This window comes from Macaca mulatta, chromosome 20 (genome assembly GCF_049350105.2).
Source record: "Macaca mulatta isolate MMU2019108-1 chromosome 20, T2T-MMU8v2.0, whole genome shotgun sequence".
NCBI classification, from domain to species: domain Eukaryota; kingdom Metazoa; phylum Chordata; class Mammalia; order Primates; family Cercopithecidae; genus Macaca; species Macaca mulatta.
This window is the reverse complement of record NC_133425.1, coordinates 80010270-80026759: the sequence shown is the minus strand read 5'-3', so window position 1 is coordinate 80026759 and position 16490 is coordinate 80010270. Positions and strand designations below refer to the sequence as shown.

Sequence of the window (16490 nt, the reverse complement as noted above, 5' to 3'; positions counted from 1 at the left end):
GTAAACCCTGAAGGGAAGAGAAAGGAGGTGCAGCAAAGCTGCAGCAGAAATGAAAATAAAAGTTAACTAAGGTTTGTTTTCCTAGTCTAATATCAATCTTCACACACTGATCCTCACCCACTCGAGCAGCCGAGAGCCCTCTTAAAGGGCAAGCGACGTCGAGACCTGCTCTCGGAACTGTCTGCAGGAAGACTGGCGTTAGACTAGGGTTTGAGATGAAGCACATCGTGAAGTTTACTGATCTCTGCCGTCAGATCTTGGGTGAGGTACAGCTCATTCATGCCTTCCTTGGCTCATGCTTAAAGCCCATCACACTCGTATCCTCCCATAGTTCTGCGCATTTCTCATCCGCTCAAGCAGCTAGGAGCCCTCTTAAAGGGCAAGCGACCCTGATACCTGCTCTAGGAACTGTTTGCAGGAGTCACTGCAGGCCAGCTCCGCATCCTGAAGGGGATGCCATCCAGGTATGAACAGCTCAGAGGCTGAATGGCCCTATCACCCGGGAGGAGCCTGGAGGGTATTCCATCTAACCCTGTGGCTAAAGCCGGGGGGAGGGGGGATGAGGGAACACATGGATTTGTTCGAGAATTTTCCCAGCAGCACAAAACTCCTTAGAAGCAGAAAACTGGGGCAGGACCTGGCGTGGGAGTCAGGGAGACCTCCACTGCCTTCTCAGGGATCCACACGTTGTCCTCTGAGCAGGAGCTTTCAACAGCTCCTCAAGATAGAGTCATAGAGAACAACGGCAAATTCCATAGCACTCGCTTTTTCTTTCCTGATAAATAAACAGATTTGGGAGCTCAGTACATCAGTAATATAAAAGACAGTGGGTTCAGAAAAGAAAAGGAAAAAAAATGCACAAATTACAGAAAAATATTCATAACGAGCTTCACACCTTTTTTCGTTTTTGGTTACCTGTAACGTTTTACAATTCAAGAAGGTGTCCAATGAGGAAAGATGGAATTATTCAGAAACAATGTTCACGGGATACGGAGATCAGCTCCCCGGTAGGAAGTCACCACGTCTCACCTGACAGTCCAGCGAGCTGCGTGGCCCCTGGTCACTGACTCATTCACCCTCGTGGGGGTGTCTGTGCAGTCGTTTATAAAACAAACACATTCGACCTTGCCAGTCATTCCCAGATGTGGCTGAAGCCCAGAATTCCAAGAACCAGTTAAAATACAGTTTCTGGGCACCGCCTCATCCCCGTTCCTGGTGGTTTTGGATTCCATAATTCTGAGCGGGGCTCAGGAATCTGTATTCTTAAAAGCTCAGCCAGGTTTGGGGAGGCTTGGACTAGGTGATCTAAGAGATCCCTTTGAGGCCCCAAGCTTCACTACAGAAATTTCTGTGTAACCCCCATGCCAGCTACTCTCAGGGAGACGGTTAGCAAGGACCCATGAGGAATTGTAACATGGGGCAAAGACCTGCAAAGATACAAGGGGTTGCTCACTGCCTGGGTTAGTTATTCGAGCAAGATATGTAAAGTTACAGAGAGTATTTAATTGGTTACTGTGATATCATAGAAATACCAAGAATCATAAAAGTAAAAAAAGCTGCTAAGTTGTACATAATGTTTCCGGAATACTAAGAAGTTGCTGCTGGTCTACAGAGCCCTGGGATATGATGGTGAGGATGGTCCCAGGAGGCGCAGCTGGGGTCACTGGCCCCGGTCCTGGTGCCTCTTGCCTTTGCCTTTCTTCTTTTTGTCCTCTGGCCTCGGCTCCAGGGCGCAGACACAGGCGGACCCGCCAGCGATGGCCTTGGGCAGGTCGACGCCCCTGCTCCACTTGTCGGCCTCTCGGTCGTACACCTGCACGGTCTTGGAGAAGGCGGTGTTCTCCCAGCTGTAGCCGCCCAGGATGTAGATGCGGCCCTCCCACACCGCCACGCCCGACTCGCTGTTGGCATGCAGCAGCGGCGCCACGCGGGTCCACTGGTTGCACTGCGGGCTGTAGGCCTCCACGCCCAGCACGTCGAAGCGCTCCATGGACTCAATGTTGTCGTCGCTGCCCCCGATGGAGTAGATGCTGTCGCCCAGGCTGCACATGCTGTGCCAGCCGCGCGCCGTGGTCATGGGCCGCCGCTCCTCCCACACGTCTGTCCGGTGGTCGTAGCACAGCAGGTTCTTGCGGTAGGGGCCGATTTGGTAGTCGTGGCCCCCAGAGATGTACACGAAGTCTTTGTAGATGGTGCCCGCGTGGCCGTACGTGAACCTGCAGGGTCGATGGGCGGAGACAGAGAGCGAGCTCAGGGCTGTGCCAGGCTTACCCTCCCCGAGCCAGGGAACAGCCTGCCGTCTTAGGGAGCCATGAGGATTTAAGAACACAGGCAGTGGGCACCCCACGAACACTCTATAGACAGCAGACGTCATTAGCAAAGAAATGGCGGGCAGGGCGGGGAAGCGGACAGCTTTGCAGTCAGGCCGCCTGGGCCAGAACCCAGCTCCACTCTCTCTGAATCTCCCTTGCCCCATCTGGGAAATGGGAATAATCACAGGACCATCACCCCTTTCACAATGGCTGGAAATGACTAGAGCAATGAGCCAGCAGGCACACACGCACCCAATGAATCGCACATCAAAGAGGAATAACGACATACAGTCCAATTCTAACTGCGCTGGCACTCAGGAAAAGTTTTGCTTAAAACCATAGAGACAGCAAAATCAGTGGCTGCCAGGGGCTGTGGGGAGAGGGGAGGGACGGATGGACAGGGCGCGCACAGAGGGGGTTTAGGGCAGTGAAATGATTCTGCGTGAGGCTGTAATGGTGGATTCATGTTGCTTTGTGTTCCTCAAAATCCACAGAACTGTGCCAGGAAGTGGGAACCCTGATATAAACCAGGGCCTTTAGTGAATAAGAAAGGATCAATATGGCCAGGTGCAGTGGCTCACGCCTGCAATCCCAGCGCTTTGTGAGGCCTAGGCAGGTGGATCACTTGAGGCCAGGAGTTCGAGACCAGCCTGGCGAACATGGCGAAACCCTGTCTCTGCTAAAAATACAAAAATTAGCTCAGCGTGGTGGCGGGCGCCTGCAGTCCTAGCTACTCAGGAGGCTGAGGCAGGAGAATTGCTTGAGCTCAGGAGGCGGAGATTGCAGTGAGTCGAGACTGTGCCACTGCACTCCAGTCTGGGCGACAGAGAGAGACTCCGTCTTAGAAAAACAAAAACGCGAGCGCTTACCCCGCACACTTCTAACTCTTGGGGACACCTGGATGTATTCCACAGCAAAGACTGGTTCAGAAAGTGCACTGCTGGGGGTGGCAACAGGGAGCTGGTGGAAAAAATGGTGTGCACCTTCTGCTAATCCCCTGGAGATAATAAATGCTCGATACATGCACACCGGAAGGCAGGCGAGACTGAGGAGGGTGAGGCGGCCACCCTGGGGCACTCCCTGCATGCGGGCGCAGGTTTTCCGAGCAGCACCGCATCGGCTCTGCAAACAGTGCTGTGAGGTGGGTACGATTATCGTCTCCCTCTACAGATGAGGAACTAAAGGCTGAGCGGGGTGAAGACCCGTGCTTGCGGCTTAGATCTAGCAGATACCCCCATCTCTTCGAGCTCCTCTTGCCCAAGCTCAGGGAGATCCTCAGGTCAGGCCCTCACCCTCTGAAACTCAGCCACGGAGGGATGTCCGTCGTGGCGGCAGAGCTGACCCTTGCCCTAAGTCTGGAACCGGAGCTCGGACTGTGTTCCACCACACCCTCTGCCCCTCACAGTGTACCCACTCTTCCTGACAAGCCAGAAGATTTCGCTCCTGGAATTGGAGGCCGACATGCCCAGAAAGTGAGGCACGTGGACTGAACTATGTCCCATAAAAACATCCCATTTGGAGAGCCTTCCACCAAGCCCCAGATCACCTTGGCAAGCCCGCCACATAGGACCAGGAGTCGGTCTTCGGACTGTACGTCTCTACCGAAGAGAGCGCTCCATTCTCATTCCGGCCGCCGACGGCCACCAGCATGTCTTCGATGGAAGCAAGGTAGAAATCCACACGGCGCTGGTTCATGGAGGCCACCTGTGGAGGTGAGATACCTGTACCTTCCCTTCCCCCAACCCGGGACAGCATCAACATCTGGCGCTGCGTTTCCCAAATGTGTCTGCGGAACACACAGTCCCGGAGAATGTTTGGGAAAGGGAACTGCACTTGAACAAAGGGGGCTTCTTCAGGTGGGAGCTCTGAGCCCCTGAGGTTTCCCCAAGATGCTCTGAATCCCCAAAAGTGGGATGGAGACGCTCTGAACCCCCACACTTGTCTGGTCATATGGTCAGCCTCGTGGACGGGAACTCTGTGGGTCACGGGTCAGAATTGCTGATCTAGTGGCTTTCTGAAATAAAAATTCATCTTTCCCCTCCCGGCATCAGATCTGTAAAGTTAGTGCTGCTCTGCCACTCTGTGTTAACAGAGCAGGATGTGGCATTCCACAGGAAATTAAACAGAAGAGGCCAGATGCAGTGGCTCACACCTGTAATTCCGGCACTTTGGGAGGCCGAGGTGGATGGATCACCTGAGGTCACAGAGTTCGAGACCAGCCTGGCCAACAGGGTGAAACCCTGTCTCTACTAAAAATATAAAAATTAGGCAGGCGTGGTGGTAGGTTGTAATTCCAGCTACTAGGTAGGTTGAAGCACCAGAATTGTTTGAACCTGGGAGGCGGAGGTTGCAATGAGCCGACTGTGCCACTGCACTCCAGCCTGGGCAACGGAACAACTCTGTCTCAAAAATAAATAAATAAATAAAAGTAGAAACTTTTTTTTTTTTTTAAACGAATCCAAGCCAAACACACAGGGAGCAAGAACAAGTTCCCGCGGGAGGCGAGGTTCAGGCCGCCGCTGCTGCCAGGCCTCAGGGAGGAGGGTCCAAAGCCAGGGACCCTGTCCAGTGGTGAGACTTCGACCTTGGAGGGCGGTCTCAGATTTCTGAGAGTAAAATCAAAAGGTCAGCTGGAGTCCATTCTGACTGTGTTTTGAGCTAAGAACAGCACTGAGTTGGGCGCGACGCTGAGGTGTGAGAATAAAGGCTGACACGACTGTCCCGGGGGGAGCGGGTGGCTGGAGAGTGCTCCCAGCAGAAAGGAGACACCTTCCCTATGCCAGGGGCTTGCCAATCAACATGAGCTACTGCACTCCCTGTCCCCCATGTATTCCCAGAAGGGGAATCCAAAATGTGGAGAGGACAAGACTCTAAAATATCCTAGCTATGACTTAGCCAGGCTGGGATGAGACCTCAGGTCTGACGTCAAGGCCCACGCTCTTCCCAGAATCAGGCCACAATGCGTGCCCAAGGGCCAGGTGTGAGCCCTGGTGGCCTCCTTAAACTATCTCCCAAAATGCTTCCAGAGGAGCCCCCCAGAGACTCCAGGACCCGGGGACCTTGAACCACGGATCAAACATCTAGACCCAGGCTACTGTCCAACAGAGTAGCCACGCCTCGTGTGGCCACACACACTTGCACACCAATCAGGTAAAGTGAAATGAAATTGAAAATTGGCTTCTTCAGTCGCACTGGCCACATTTCAAGCGCTCAGTCGCCACATGTGGCTGTGGCTACCATATGGGGAAGTACAGACACAGACCCTTCCATCTGCACAGAAAGCCCCACCAGGCAGCGCAGCTCTGAACCACGACGGACCCCTCGAAGGGGGTGGGTCAGCTCTCCCTCTCCCTGTCCAGGGTGTAGGCCCACGGTATGCTGCTCGCCACTTTATAGTCACACCTCATTCAGAAGCAGGATAGTGACTGTCAAGGCCCCAGAGAGGTAAGGAAAGTCAAGGCTAGGTTAAGGAAACCGAGAGAGTCCTCAAGAGAAAAGAAATAATCCGGCTTTAATCTCACCTTGATCCACTGTTTACAGCGGGGGTCATACCTATAAAGAAGATTGGAGGCCGCGTCCCCTCCGTTGTCCCGTGAGAAGCTGCCGCCGGCGATGAAGATGAAGCCCCCCAGCACGGCCACACAGTGGTGGCTCCGCCGGGCGGGCAGCGGCGTCTCTTTGACCCACTGCTCGCTCTTGGCGTCCAGGTAGCAGGTGTCGTCACTGAGCTCCAGACACCGCTCGGAGACCTCGCCGCCCACGAACAGCAGGCGCTCCTGGTTGGTGCGCAGCGCCGTGCGCTTGGTCTGCATGACGGGCTGGGCCGCCAGGTTGTTGTGGTAGCGCACGGCCTCCTCGATGAAGCCCTCGCAGTTGGCCTCCTTGGGCAGCAGCGAGCACACGGCTGGCTTGACGCGGTGCAGCAGGTCGTTCTTGGGGATGAGCGGGAAGTGGATGTTCTCCAGCACCTGGCGGGCGTGGGCCTCGCGCTCGGGCTGCTGCGTCAGCCACTGCAGGGCGGCCTGCAGGAGGTCGTGCTCACACTCCCGCTGCACCTCGCTGCTGCTCAGGTAGACACACAGCTTCTGCATGGAGACGTTCTGCAGGAAGTCGGGCGTGAAGGACAGCGTGCCGAAGTGGTTCAGGATGAAGCCATCGATGAAGGCGTCAAGCCGCTTGAGGCTGTAGATGGAGGCCAGCTCCTGCAGGTACAGGTAGTTGTCCTCGCTCACCTCCTGCTCCAGGTACTCACAGCAGAAGTCTACCACCGTCCAGATCTGCAGAAGGTGGGCCGTCTCCAGGACGTAGTCAATGTTGCCGCCATCCAGCACCAGCTCCCCGCCGTACAGGAAGTCCACCACGGCCTTGAGCCCGATGTAGGAGGCGCCGATCAGCTCCACCTCCTTCTGGAAAGCTTCCCGCATGCCAATGGTGAACATGGAGTTGAAGTAGTCGCTGCACACGGCCAGCAGGTTGCGGTGGGCTGGCACACGCTGCTCATCGGCCACCAGGACAATGTCGCAGAAGAGGCCGCGGAGTCGCTGCTCGTTCAGCCGCTGCAGCACCGTGCTTGAGTGGTCGGCCCAGCGGTATACCTGGCCAGAGAAGACACATGAGAAACGGCACAGCAGCCTGCTCAGCCCTGGTCCAACCCAGTGGGTCCTGACCAGTATTTTCAACAAAATGAAATTGAAGAAAACAGGAAATAAAATGCTGCATCAGAGGGCACTGCAGGAAGTACAGGTGTTTCTTTCTTTCTTTTTCTTTCTTTTTTTTTTTTTTGAGACGGAGTCTCGCTCTGTTACCCAGGCTGCAGTGCAGTAGTGCAATTTCGGTTCACTGCAAGCTCACTCCGCCTCCTGGGTTCACGCCATTCTCCTGCCTCAGCCTCTTGAGTAGCTGGGACTACAGTCGCCCGCCACCACGCCCCGCTAATTTTTTTGTATTTTTAGTAGAGACGGGGTTTCACTGTGTTAGCCAGGATGGTCTCAATCTCCTGACCTCGTGATCCGCTGGCCTTGACCTCCCAAAGTGCTGGGATTACAGGCGTGAGCCACCGTGCCCGGCTCGGGGTTTGAGACCAGCCTGGCCAACATGGTGAAACCTCGTCCTACTAAAAATACAAAATTTAGCCAGGCATGGTGGCGTGTGCCTGTAATCCTGGCTACTCAGGAAGCTGAGGCAGGAGAATTGCTTGAATCCAGGAGGTGGAGGTTGCAGTGAGCAGAGATCACACCACTACACTCCAGCCTGGGAGACAGAGCAAGAACTCCATCTCAAAAACGAAAAACCAAAAAACAAAACAAACAAACAACAAACAAACCAAAAAACAAACAAACAAACAAACAAAAACCCAAAACCAAACAAGACAACAATTCAAGCCAGGCATGGTGGCTCCTGCCTGTGATCTCAACACTTTGTGAGGCTGAGATGGGAGAATCGCTTGAGGCCAGGAAGTTCAAGACCCACCTGGGCAACATAGCGAGATTCCTGTCTTTACAAAATATTTTAAAATGAGCCGGGCATGGTGGCATTTGTCTGTAGACCCAGCTACTCAGGAGGCTGAGGCAGAAGGATCGCTCAAGCCCAGGAGCTTGAGGCTGCAGTGAGTCATGATTGCACCACTGTACTCCAGCCTGGGCAACAAAAACAAATCCTGTCTCTAAATTAATTAATTAATTAATTCAACATAGGGAGAAACAGATAACTGAAAACTATCACATAGATAGATAGCCAGTCTATTCCAGGGTGACTGAGGTAAAGAACTGGCTGGGCACTAAGCCTGAAGACGGGAAATGTGGTGGGAGGAGGAAAATTGACCGAGGGCTATTAGGTATTAGCAACTATGTGGTTCAACTTATTTATTTATTTTTTTGAGATGGGGTCTCACTGTGTTGCCCAGGCTGGAGTGCAGTGGCACGATCACAGCTCACTGCACCCTGGACCTCCTGGGCTCAGGTGATTCCCCCACCTCAGCCTCCTGAATAGCTGGGACTACAGGTGTGTGCCACCACGCCTGGCTAATCAAAAAAATTTTTTGTAGAGACGAGGTCTCACTATGTTGCCCTTGACCTCCTGGGCTCAAGTGATTCTTCTGCCTTAGCCTCCTGAGTAACTAGGACTACAGGCACACACTACCACGCCCATCTGATTTTTATAATTTGGAGGGACAGGGTCTCCCTAAGCTGCCCAGGCTCTGAATTCTTAAAAGTTACTTCTTAGCATGTGTCCTACAGCAGTGGGTTTTATTTTTTTCTTCCCTTTTGAATCTTCTTTTTGTTGCCATGCATGCATTTGTCATTGAGACACTTTATTTCCCTGTGGTTATTTCCACGTCCAGTCAATTCAAACAGCAACGTCTCCGTCCATGTTACAGGAGCAGGCCACGTTCTCACAACCTGTGGAGGATGCCACACAGATACGACCTGGCATTTCCTTCCAAGTTCAGAGGGCCAGCCTGACCCGCTCTTCCACTCCAGGCTGGCTTTTTGGTTCATAGGTCACATGCATGGAGATCTCTATTTATCGTGGATACTCGCAGAGAGAGCCAGGCTGGCCTATACTGGGCTTTCAAAGTCTTTCTCATTTTTAGAAACAGGGTCTTGCTCTGTTGCCCAGGCTGGCATGCAACAGTAGATCAGAGATCACTGCATCCTAGGCTTGGCCGGGCATGGTGGTCATGCCTGGAATCCCAGCACTTTGGGAGGCTGGGATGGGCGGGTCACCTGAGGTTAGGAGTTCGAGACTAGCCTGACTAACATGGTGAAACCCCGTCTCTACCAAAAATACAAAATTAGCTGAGTGTGGTGGTGGATGCCTGTCATTCCAGTTACTCGGGAGGCTGAGGCAGAAGAATCGCTTGAATTCCAGAGGCGGAGGTTGCAATGAGCCATTGCACTCCAGCCTGGGCAACAAGAGCAAAACGCTATCTCAAAAACAAAACAAAACAAAACAAAACAAAAAAACTCCTAGTCTCAAGCAATCCCTCCGCTTCAGCCTCCTTGGCAGCTGGGACTACAGGTGTGTGCCGCCACGTCCAGCTATTTTTTACTTTTATTTTTTGTAGAAATGGGATCTCACTACATTGCCCAGGCTGGTCTTGAGCTCCTGAGTTCAAACAATCCTCCTGCCTCAGCCTCCCAATGTGCTGGGATTCCAGGTATAAGCCAGCATGCCAGGTCTCAGCTTCTAATTATGCAGGAATGGTCTGTGCTTCTACAGACACTGACGGAGGCCCCTGTTGGGTACGAGCTGAAGGAAGGAAATTAAAAAGTACTACAGTGGCTGGTGATGAAGTCACAGTACAGGCTTAGTGGCCTGAGAGACGCAAGTGAGGGCATGAGGCGGCTATCTGCCACCCGGGACCCCTGGCTGTCTCCACGCTGGTGAGAGTGCTGACCTACCACGCTTAGATGGAGATACGCACAACCCCAGACTGCAGTGTAAAAAGGGAAAGAGCCCAGAGGGTAGGACTGGCGACAGCCCCAGTTAATGGCTGCGGCGGGGAGCCACCAGCTCCAGTTAGCTGGGGCAGGGGGCAAGAGCAGTGTTATTTCCAAAACTGGGTTTCTGTTCTAAGTGGGCTGGAATGATGCTGCACCCGGGTACAATCAGCTGCAATCTGCTTCTGGTGTTTTAGCACAGCTGCATAGATGACAACTTTCCAAAAACAAAGGCACATGATTTCCTTTATTTTTTTATTTTTATTTTTTTTGGGGGGGGATACAGAGACTCCCTCTGTTTCCCAGGCTGGAGTGCAGTGGCTCGATCTCAGCTCACTGCAACCTCCACCTCCCGAGTTCAAACGATTCTCCTGCCTCAGCCTCTCAAGTAGCTAGTATTACAAGCACGTGACACACCCGGCTAATTTAAAATTTTTTTTTAGACAGAGTTTCACTCTTGTTGCCCAGGCTGGAGTGCAATGGTGTGATCTCGGCTCACTGCAACCTCCGCCTCCCAGGTTCAGGCGATTCTCCTGCCTCAGCCTCCTGAGTAGCTAGGACTACCGGCATATACCACCATGCCTGGCTAATTTTGTATTTTTAGCAGAGACAGGGTTTTGCCATTTTGGCCAGGCTGGTCTTTAACTCCTGACCTCAGGTGATCTGCCTGCCTCGGCCTCCCAAAGTGCTGGGATTACGGGCATGAGCCACTGCTCCCAGCATACATATATTTATTTATTTCAGTAGAGACGGGGTTTCACCATGTTGGCCAGGTTGGTCTCGAACTCCTGACCTCAAGTGATCCACCCACCTCAGCCTCTCAAAGTTCTAGGATTCCAGGCATGAGCCACTGCGCCTGGCCAATGTATCAATTTTAAAGGGACATTGGTAACAAAGTTTCCCCATTTCAGGTAACTTAGAAGCTCCAACCTACAGCATTCTCTGATGATATGAGTCCTGTTCATTTCTCTATTTCCTATTTTAGTGCCTTAATCAAATGCAAGGCCGAGCAGAGGGAGAAACTCAGGTTGTCAGGGGCTTATACCTGGGAGGAGGCAGCAGGTATAGGGTATTAGATGTGGAAAAAGAATTTAGCATTAACATGGAACAACACTTTTTTTTTTTGAGACAGGGTCTTGCTCTGTCACTTAGGTTGGAGTACAGTGGTGGGATCATAGCTCACTGCAACCTCTACCTCCTGGGCTCAAGTGAGCCTCCCACCTCAGCCTCCTGAAGAGCTGGGACTACAGGTGTATGCCACCAGGCCCGACTAATTTTTGTATCTTTTGTAGAGATGGGGTTTAGCCATGTTGTCCAAGCTGGTCTCAAACTCCTGAGCTTATGAGATCCTCCTGCCTCGGCCTCCCAAGGTGCTGGGATTCCAGGCGTGAGCCACTGTGCCTGGCTGAGCAACACGTCTTAGGGCAGACAGGTGAACAGTGTGGTCACACAGTGGGAAGATGCCAACATGCTGGAATACACAATCTACCACTAAACTAAAGCAGCAACACGGGTGAGGCTCACAGGCACAATGTCGTGCAAAAGAAACCACACAGGAGTGTACCCAACCTCGGATCCCATTTAGATAAAGTTCTAAAGCAGACAGCGGTGGGGTTGCGACAGTGACTATCTTGAGTGTAACAACTGGGAGGGTTTGGTAGTATTGTTTCTTGCCCAACTGGGTGCTGGTGACATAGGTGTGTTTAATGTCTAGAAATTCATGGGTACACTTTTTAAAAATAAAAAGTTAGAAACAGGCCAGTCATGGTGGCTCACGCCTGTAATCCCAGCACTGCGGGAGGCCGAGGCGGGCAGGTCACGAGGTCAAGAGATCAAGATCATCCTGGCCAACATGGTGAAACCCCGTCTCTATTAAAAATACAAAAATTAGCTGGGCGTGGCGGCACGCACCTGTAGTCCCAGCTACTCGGGAAGCTGAGGCAGCAGAATCGCTTGAACCTGGGAGGCAGAGGTTGTAGTGAGCCAAGATCACACCACTGCACTCCAGCCTGGGCAACAGAGCAAGACTCTGTCTCAAAAAAAAAAAAAAGAAAAAGAAAAAGAGAAAGAAAAAAAAGAGTTAGAAACATAATCCAGTGATACAGAACCCTAGTCCTAAGAGATTCAGTTCAGAGAAAAACAAACTCAGGGTCCTGGCGTTAGGGGACAAAGATTTCTAGTGCTGTCAAACTTAGAAAGCAGCACTGTCTCCCAGGCCAAGCTCCAAAACAAAGCCCTTTTGAGTAAGCGGCGAGACCGCTCCGGGTTTTCACATTCGATAAAGCTGGGCTTGGCAGGAACCTTCTTGGGGAACTCACGTGAGAATAGGAGGTCATTTCTCAGGAGAACCAACCTCTATTGAAAATGACAGCCAGTTTTTCTTTTAGAATCTGTAGAATCTCTTTTCCTTGTCTCAACTCTGTAGGCTGCTCCCAGCTCCCTGCATCTAAAGAAGCGTTTCTGTGCCTTTTTCATTATTGCCCCCCAAGAAGGCTTTTAAGATTTTTTTCACTCACAGCCTCCCCAGCAAAATTTTACCATCACAGATGCACTGTATGTCTGCTCATGTACTGTATGTATAATTGTGTCTTATGCACAAAAGGAGTAAAATTCCTCCCACCCTCCCAAGAATCAATTTTCTGCCACTTCAGGGCAATATCATACTCAAGAGAATCCATGATCTGAGGTAACCATAAGATTCAACCTCCAAGAGGGACACCTCTAAAGAACTGAGGGCATTACGAATATCTATAATGAGGAGACAGGTTACCAGGAACCTCGAACCAATGGCTCCCCCCATCTTTATCAACAGCAGCTGTGGGGACAGGAGTTTGTGGAAAGTATAGCAGCCGGGTCTGGCTCTTGGATTTTAATGTGGCAGATGGGAACAGGCTACGTATTTCTAATTAGAACTCCCCCAGCAGCCTGGCTCTGGGGAACTCACCCTCACTTGCTCTTGGGTTCCAGGGAATCATGACCAGGGAAGAGGACTCCAGGCCCTTGGGGTACGGGTACACAATGTGTTGCCCTCACCCTAAGATAGAAGGCTGAGTTCTCAATGCACCTATCCTTGGAGTTTTTGAGCCCCAACCCAGTTTTCTTCCTGTCCCATCCACCTCCTTGGGTTGATGAATGGGTCAAGTTGTCACAAAGAGAAAGCTCTGGGATGTCACACTGAAAAACGAAGACGTCTGGCCATAGTGTCTCTAACATCCCTCACACTTCCCACTCTCTGATTTTATGACAATTTCCGCTCCTTGCCCATTTCCACCTTTACTTGTCATTAAGGAGATTGACAACACCAATGACAAAAAAATCAGTCTGTGATTAGAAATGAGTGAATCAGAAAAAGGATCACACTTCTTAGGCAATTTGCACAGGTGGTGAGTGAACATTCACAGACCTTGGATGATTCGCTGATCTTGTATGGCCGAGACACTCGCGTCTGCCTGCTTCCCTCCATCATTACAGAGATCTCAGCCCTAGGAGAAGAACAGGATTTCTGAGCATGCAGTCATAACTCTAGCTCATTCATTAATTTCAGGCTCTGCTAGCAGATACCAAGGACGACAGTGAAAACAGTCACACGGAGGAAGGAGGGAGGGAGGACCGTGCACTACAAAGAACTCTTTTACACTGAGTTGAGAGCTCATCGGGTTGTTAGAATTGGACAGAACATTTAACTTGCATTCCTTTATCATCTAAAATCTGACATCATGTCATTTAGTTCACTTCCTACAAATAATTACCTTTTGGCTACACCGAGGTTATAATGATAAGTTATAATTTCGGAGCCCAGACTACAGTCCTAGAACCAAACTAAGGGACTTACATGTGCCATCTCATTTAACCCCCACAAAGATTACACTTGGCCAGGCTGATATCGCTTATCCCATTTCACACATGAGGATACTGATCTCATGGTCACAAAGCTAGTAAGTGGCTGAGAATCACACCTGGGTCTGTCCAGCTTCAAAACCTGGATCCATCACCATGACACGATGCTGAATGAGGCCCGGGGTTCGAGAGCATCACACTTTGAAAATATGATACAGGTGAGGATGTGGTACAGTGATGACTACCATGTACACAGTACATTCTAGACACACTGTCCCCAAGTGCTTCTCTGTGGCTTCACTCACTTAGTCCCCATTGCAACCCCATGAGGCCAGCACTGTGACTGGAGGATGCTGACAGCAGTGAGGTGAAATAACCTGCCCCGTGTCACACAGCTGGGAACTGGCAGAATTGGGATTCCAGGTCAGGGAAAAGTCCATGCTCTTAACTCTTAGGCTGCACTGCCTGGCTCTTGGAGGGGGGATCACTACAGGCAGAGTTAGGCTTTGGTGTGGCGGGAGCGGGGGTGGGGGAGGGTGTGGGGGGGCGGTCAAGTGCTTCAAGGATGGAGGGGAACACAGAGAAGGGACTTGGCCAACTAATATTAGTACAAGTCACACACTGAGACTAAGGTTTTAAAGAGGATTTTCCCCCCTGCTATTTGAGTTCAGGAGAAGAGTTTGTTACCTATTGAACACACTGTCTTTACTAATAAAGAACAATGTGACAAGAAGTCAGCACTGTTCTTAGATAATTGGGGACACAGGGAGGCCACTCCAGTGTTCCCATGGAAGGAATGAATTCGGGCACAGTCCGTCCTGTGCAACTCCCCTAGGGAGAGAAGGGACAACGAGATTCCTCTTGACAAACTAGAAACTTTGTGACAACGACAAGCTGTTCCCATTCCCGGCCCTCCTGACTACCCCTAGGATGCTGGAGAGCACAGAGAGGGAAGAGAAGAAACCCAGCTTTCGGGCAGTGCCCACCGCGGACCCAACTTCATTCCACCTTCACCCTTTGAGACAGGTGCCACCGTCGTTCCCACAGTGAGACCCGGCGCTCGGGTGCCTCGGGGGGGGGTTGCCCAAGGTCACAGAGCAGCAAGCAGCAGGTGCCTCTCTCTCCACCGCCCCAGGCAGCCTGCCCGGGCTCAGCCAGGCCCTCTAACGCTCAACGCTTTCTTTTCTAGGCCAAGATACCTAGAGAGTTCCCGGGGCCGGAGGCTCCCTGCTGTCTCCTGCAAGTGCGTGGGGGTGCGGGCTGACTTCCACGCGTGTTGGATGTCAGCGGCCTCCGACGCTTTTTGGAAGCAGGTGAAGGGTCAAGGCCACCCACACACACAGTGACAATCCCAAGTCACTGGAAAAGGTCTTCCAGTAAACATGGGAACGCAGGCCCCGTCCGGACGGGGGGGCTCCCAGGGAGCCTCCTTCCCAAGCTCCCTCCCGACCTCAGCGTTGGAGAAAGCGACGCTGCTGACACCGGCTCGCCCGCGGGGTCTCCGGGGACGCCGCTGTCGTTCACTCGGACCCCGCAGCCCAGGCGGAACTCAGCTCAACGGCCGCCCAGGCAGGCTCCAGCCGGAGGCGAGGAGGCGGAGGCGGAGTCGGGACCGCCCGGGGCGGGGGCCACTCACCTGCCACGCGCGGGGCGGAACGCACAGGCCGCACCTGTGTCACCTGCGGGGGCGGCGGCCCCTCCCCTGGCCTCTTCCCCCAGTCGCGCCGCCCCACTCGCCCACCCGCCCGCCCCGGGCACCAAGGGGCGCAGGGGGCTCGCGGCTCGCTGGGGCCGGGGACCCTTCCGATCTCCGCCCGCCCCCCGCCCCTGGCGGGCGCGGCTTCCCGGCGGTCCCGGGCTGAAGGGTGGGCGCGCGCGTAGGCCCACCTGGCAGGACGCGCTACGATCGCGGCGGGGACAGCCCCGGCGGCGGGGCCGGGCGGTCGGGGCTGCGGGGCCCTGGTTCAGGAGCCCCCCGGCCGGCCCGCTGCGCAGCCATGGCTCCGCCAGGAAGTGCGAGGCCGAGGGCGGAGGCGGCGCGCGTGGCCAATGGCGGCGGCCGCGGGGAGGCGGGGCCGGGCGGCGCGGGGCGGGGCCTGCGGCCGAGGGCGGGGCGCGGGGGCCGTGGGGTGAGCTCGCGGGGTGGACGCCCTCCTCGTCCGCGCTCCGGGGATCCCCGGTGTCTACCCCACCACGACGCCCGATTCCGTCCCTTCAAGGGCAGGCCGCAGCCCCGCCGCGCGAAATGCGCCCTGGTGCCACCCACCGTTACGGACGCAGGGCCACGGCGGGGACGGGACACGCAGGGTCCCGGGCCTCGAGGCACTGACGCGTGCGCTGGGACCTCCTTGCTGGTCCGGAGTCGCCGGGACGGGCACCGCGCCTCTCGCCTCCTTCCGGGCTGAGCTGGAGCGTCCCTGTGGCCACCCTGCGGGGAGGCCTTTGCTGACCACTCTGCTTAAAGTCACATCCCCCCTTTCTCTCCACCCCAACTTCCAACCCCACGCTTCACTTGAGCTCTTATCAGCGTCTGATATTCCAAAGAATGTACTGGTTTATTCGGTTTATTGTCTCTCCTTCCTACCAGAAACCCTCCAGGGCAGGGTTTACTGTCAGTTCTATTCCTGACTGGACCCCCCAGACTGGCACACAGTAGGTGCTCAGTAAATACGTGTGGAATGAATGAACGTAACCTTCATCGATCAATCTATCGTCACACTTCGCTCATGCTACAGCGAGATAACCCTTGAGGATGTAATACTTAGAGAAAGAAGCCCCACACGAAAGACCACACATTGCATGATTCCGTGCATGTGAAATATCCAGAAGAAGCCAATCCATAGAGACAGAAAGTAGATGAGTGGTTGCCAGGGGCGGGGAGTTGCTGGAGTGGGAAATG

The 16490-nt window shown here is 53.4% G+C and overlaps 1 protein-coding gene across 3 annotated transcripts; it reads right to left on the bottom strand.

Moving 5' to 3' along the window:
• Positions 1-876: 876 nt before the first annotated feature.
• Positions 877-15614, bottom strand: KLHL36 (kelch like family member 36). Of its 3 annotated transcripts, none has more exons than XM_077987023.1 (5): positions 15479-15614; positions 13133-13236; positions 5834-6944; positions 3859-4016; positions 877-2216 (listed from the first exon to the last, which is right to left on the bottom strand). In XM_077987023.1, the coding sequence occupies exons 2-5, from the start codon at positions 13147-13149 to the stop codon at positions 1661-1663; spliced, it is 1842 nt and encodes a 613-aa protein (XP_077843149.1). In that variant the 5' UTR covers positions 13150-13236; positions 15479-15614; the 3' UTR covers positions 877-1660. The 3 variants fall into 3 exon arrangements, with proteins under 3 accessions (XP_077843149.1, XP_014982207.3, XP_028697233.2); XM_015126721.3 differs by having other exon boundaries at positions 5834-6907; positions 13158-13236; XM_028841400.2 differs by lacking the exon at positions 15479-15614 and adding an exon at positions 15228-15292 and having other exon boundaries at positions 5834-6907; positions 13158-13236.
• Positions 15615-16490: the final 876 nt, after the last annotated feature.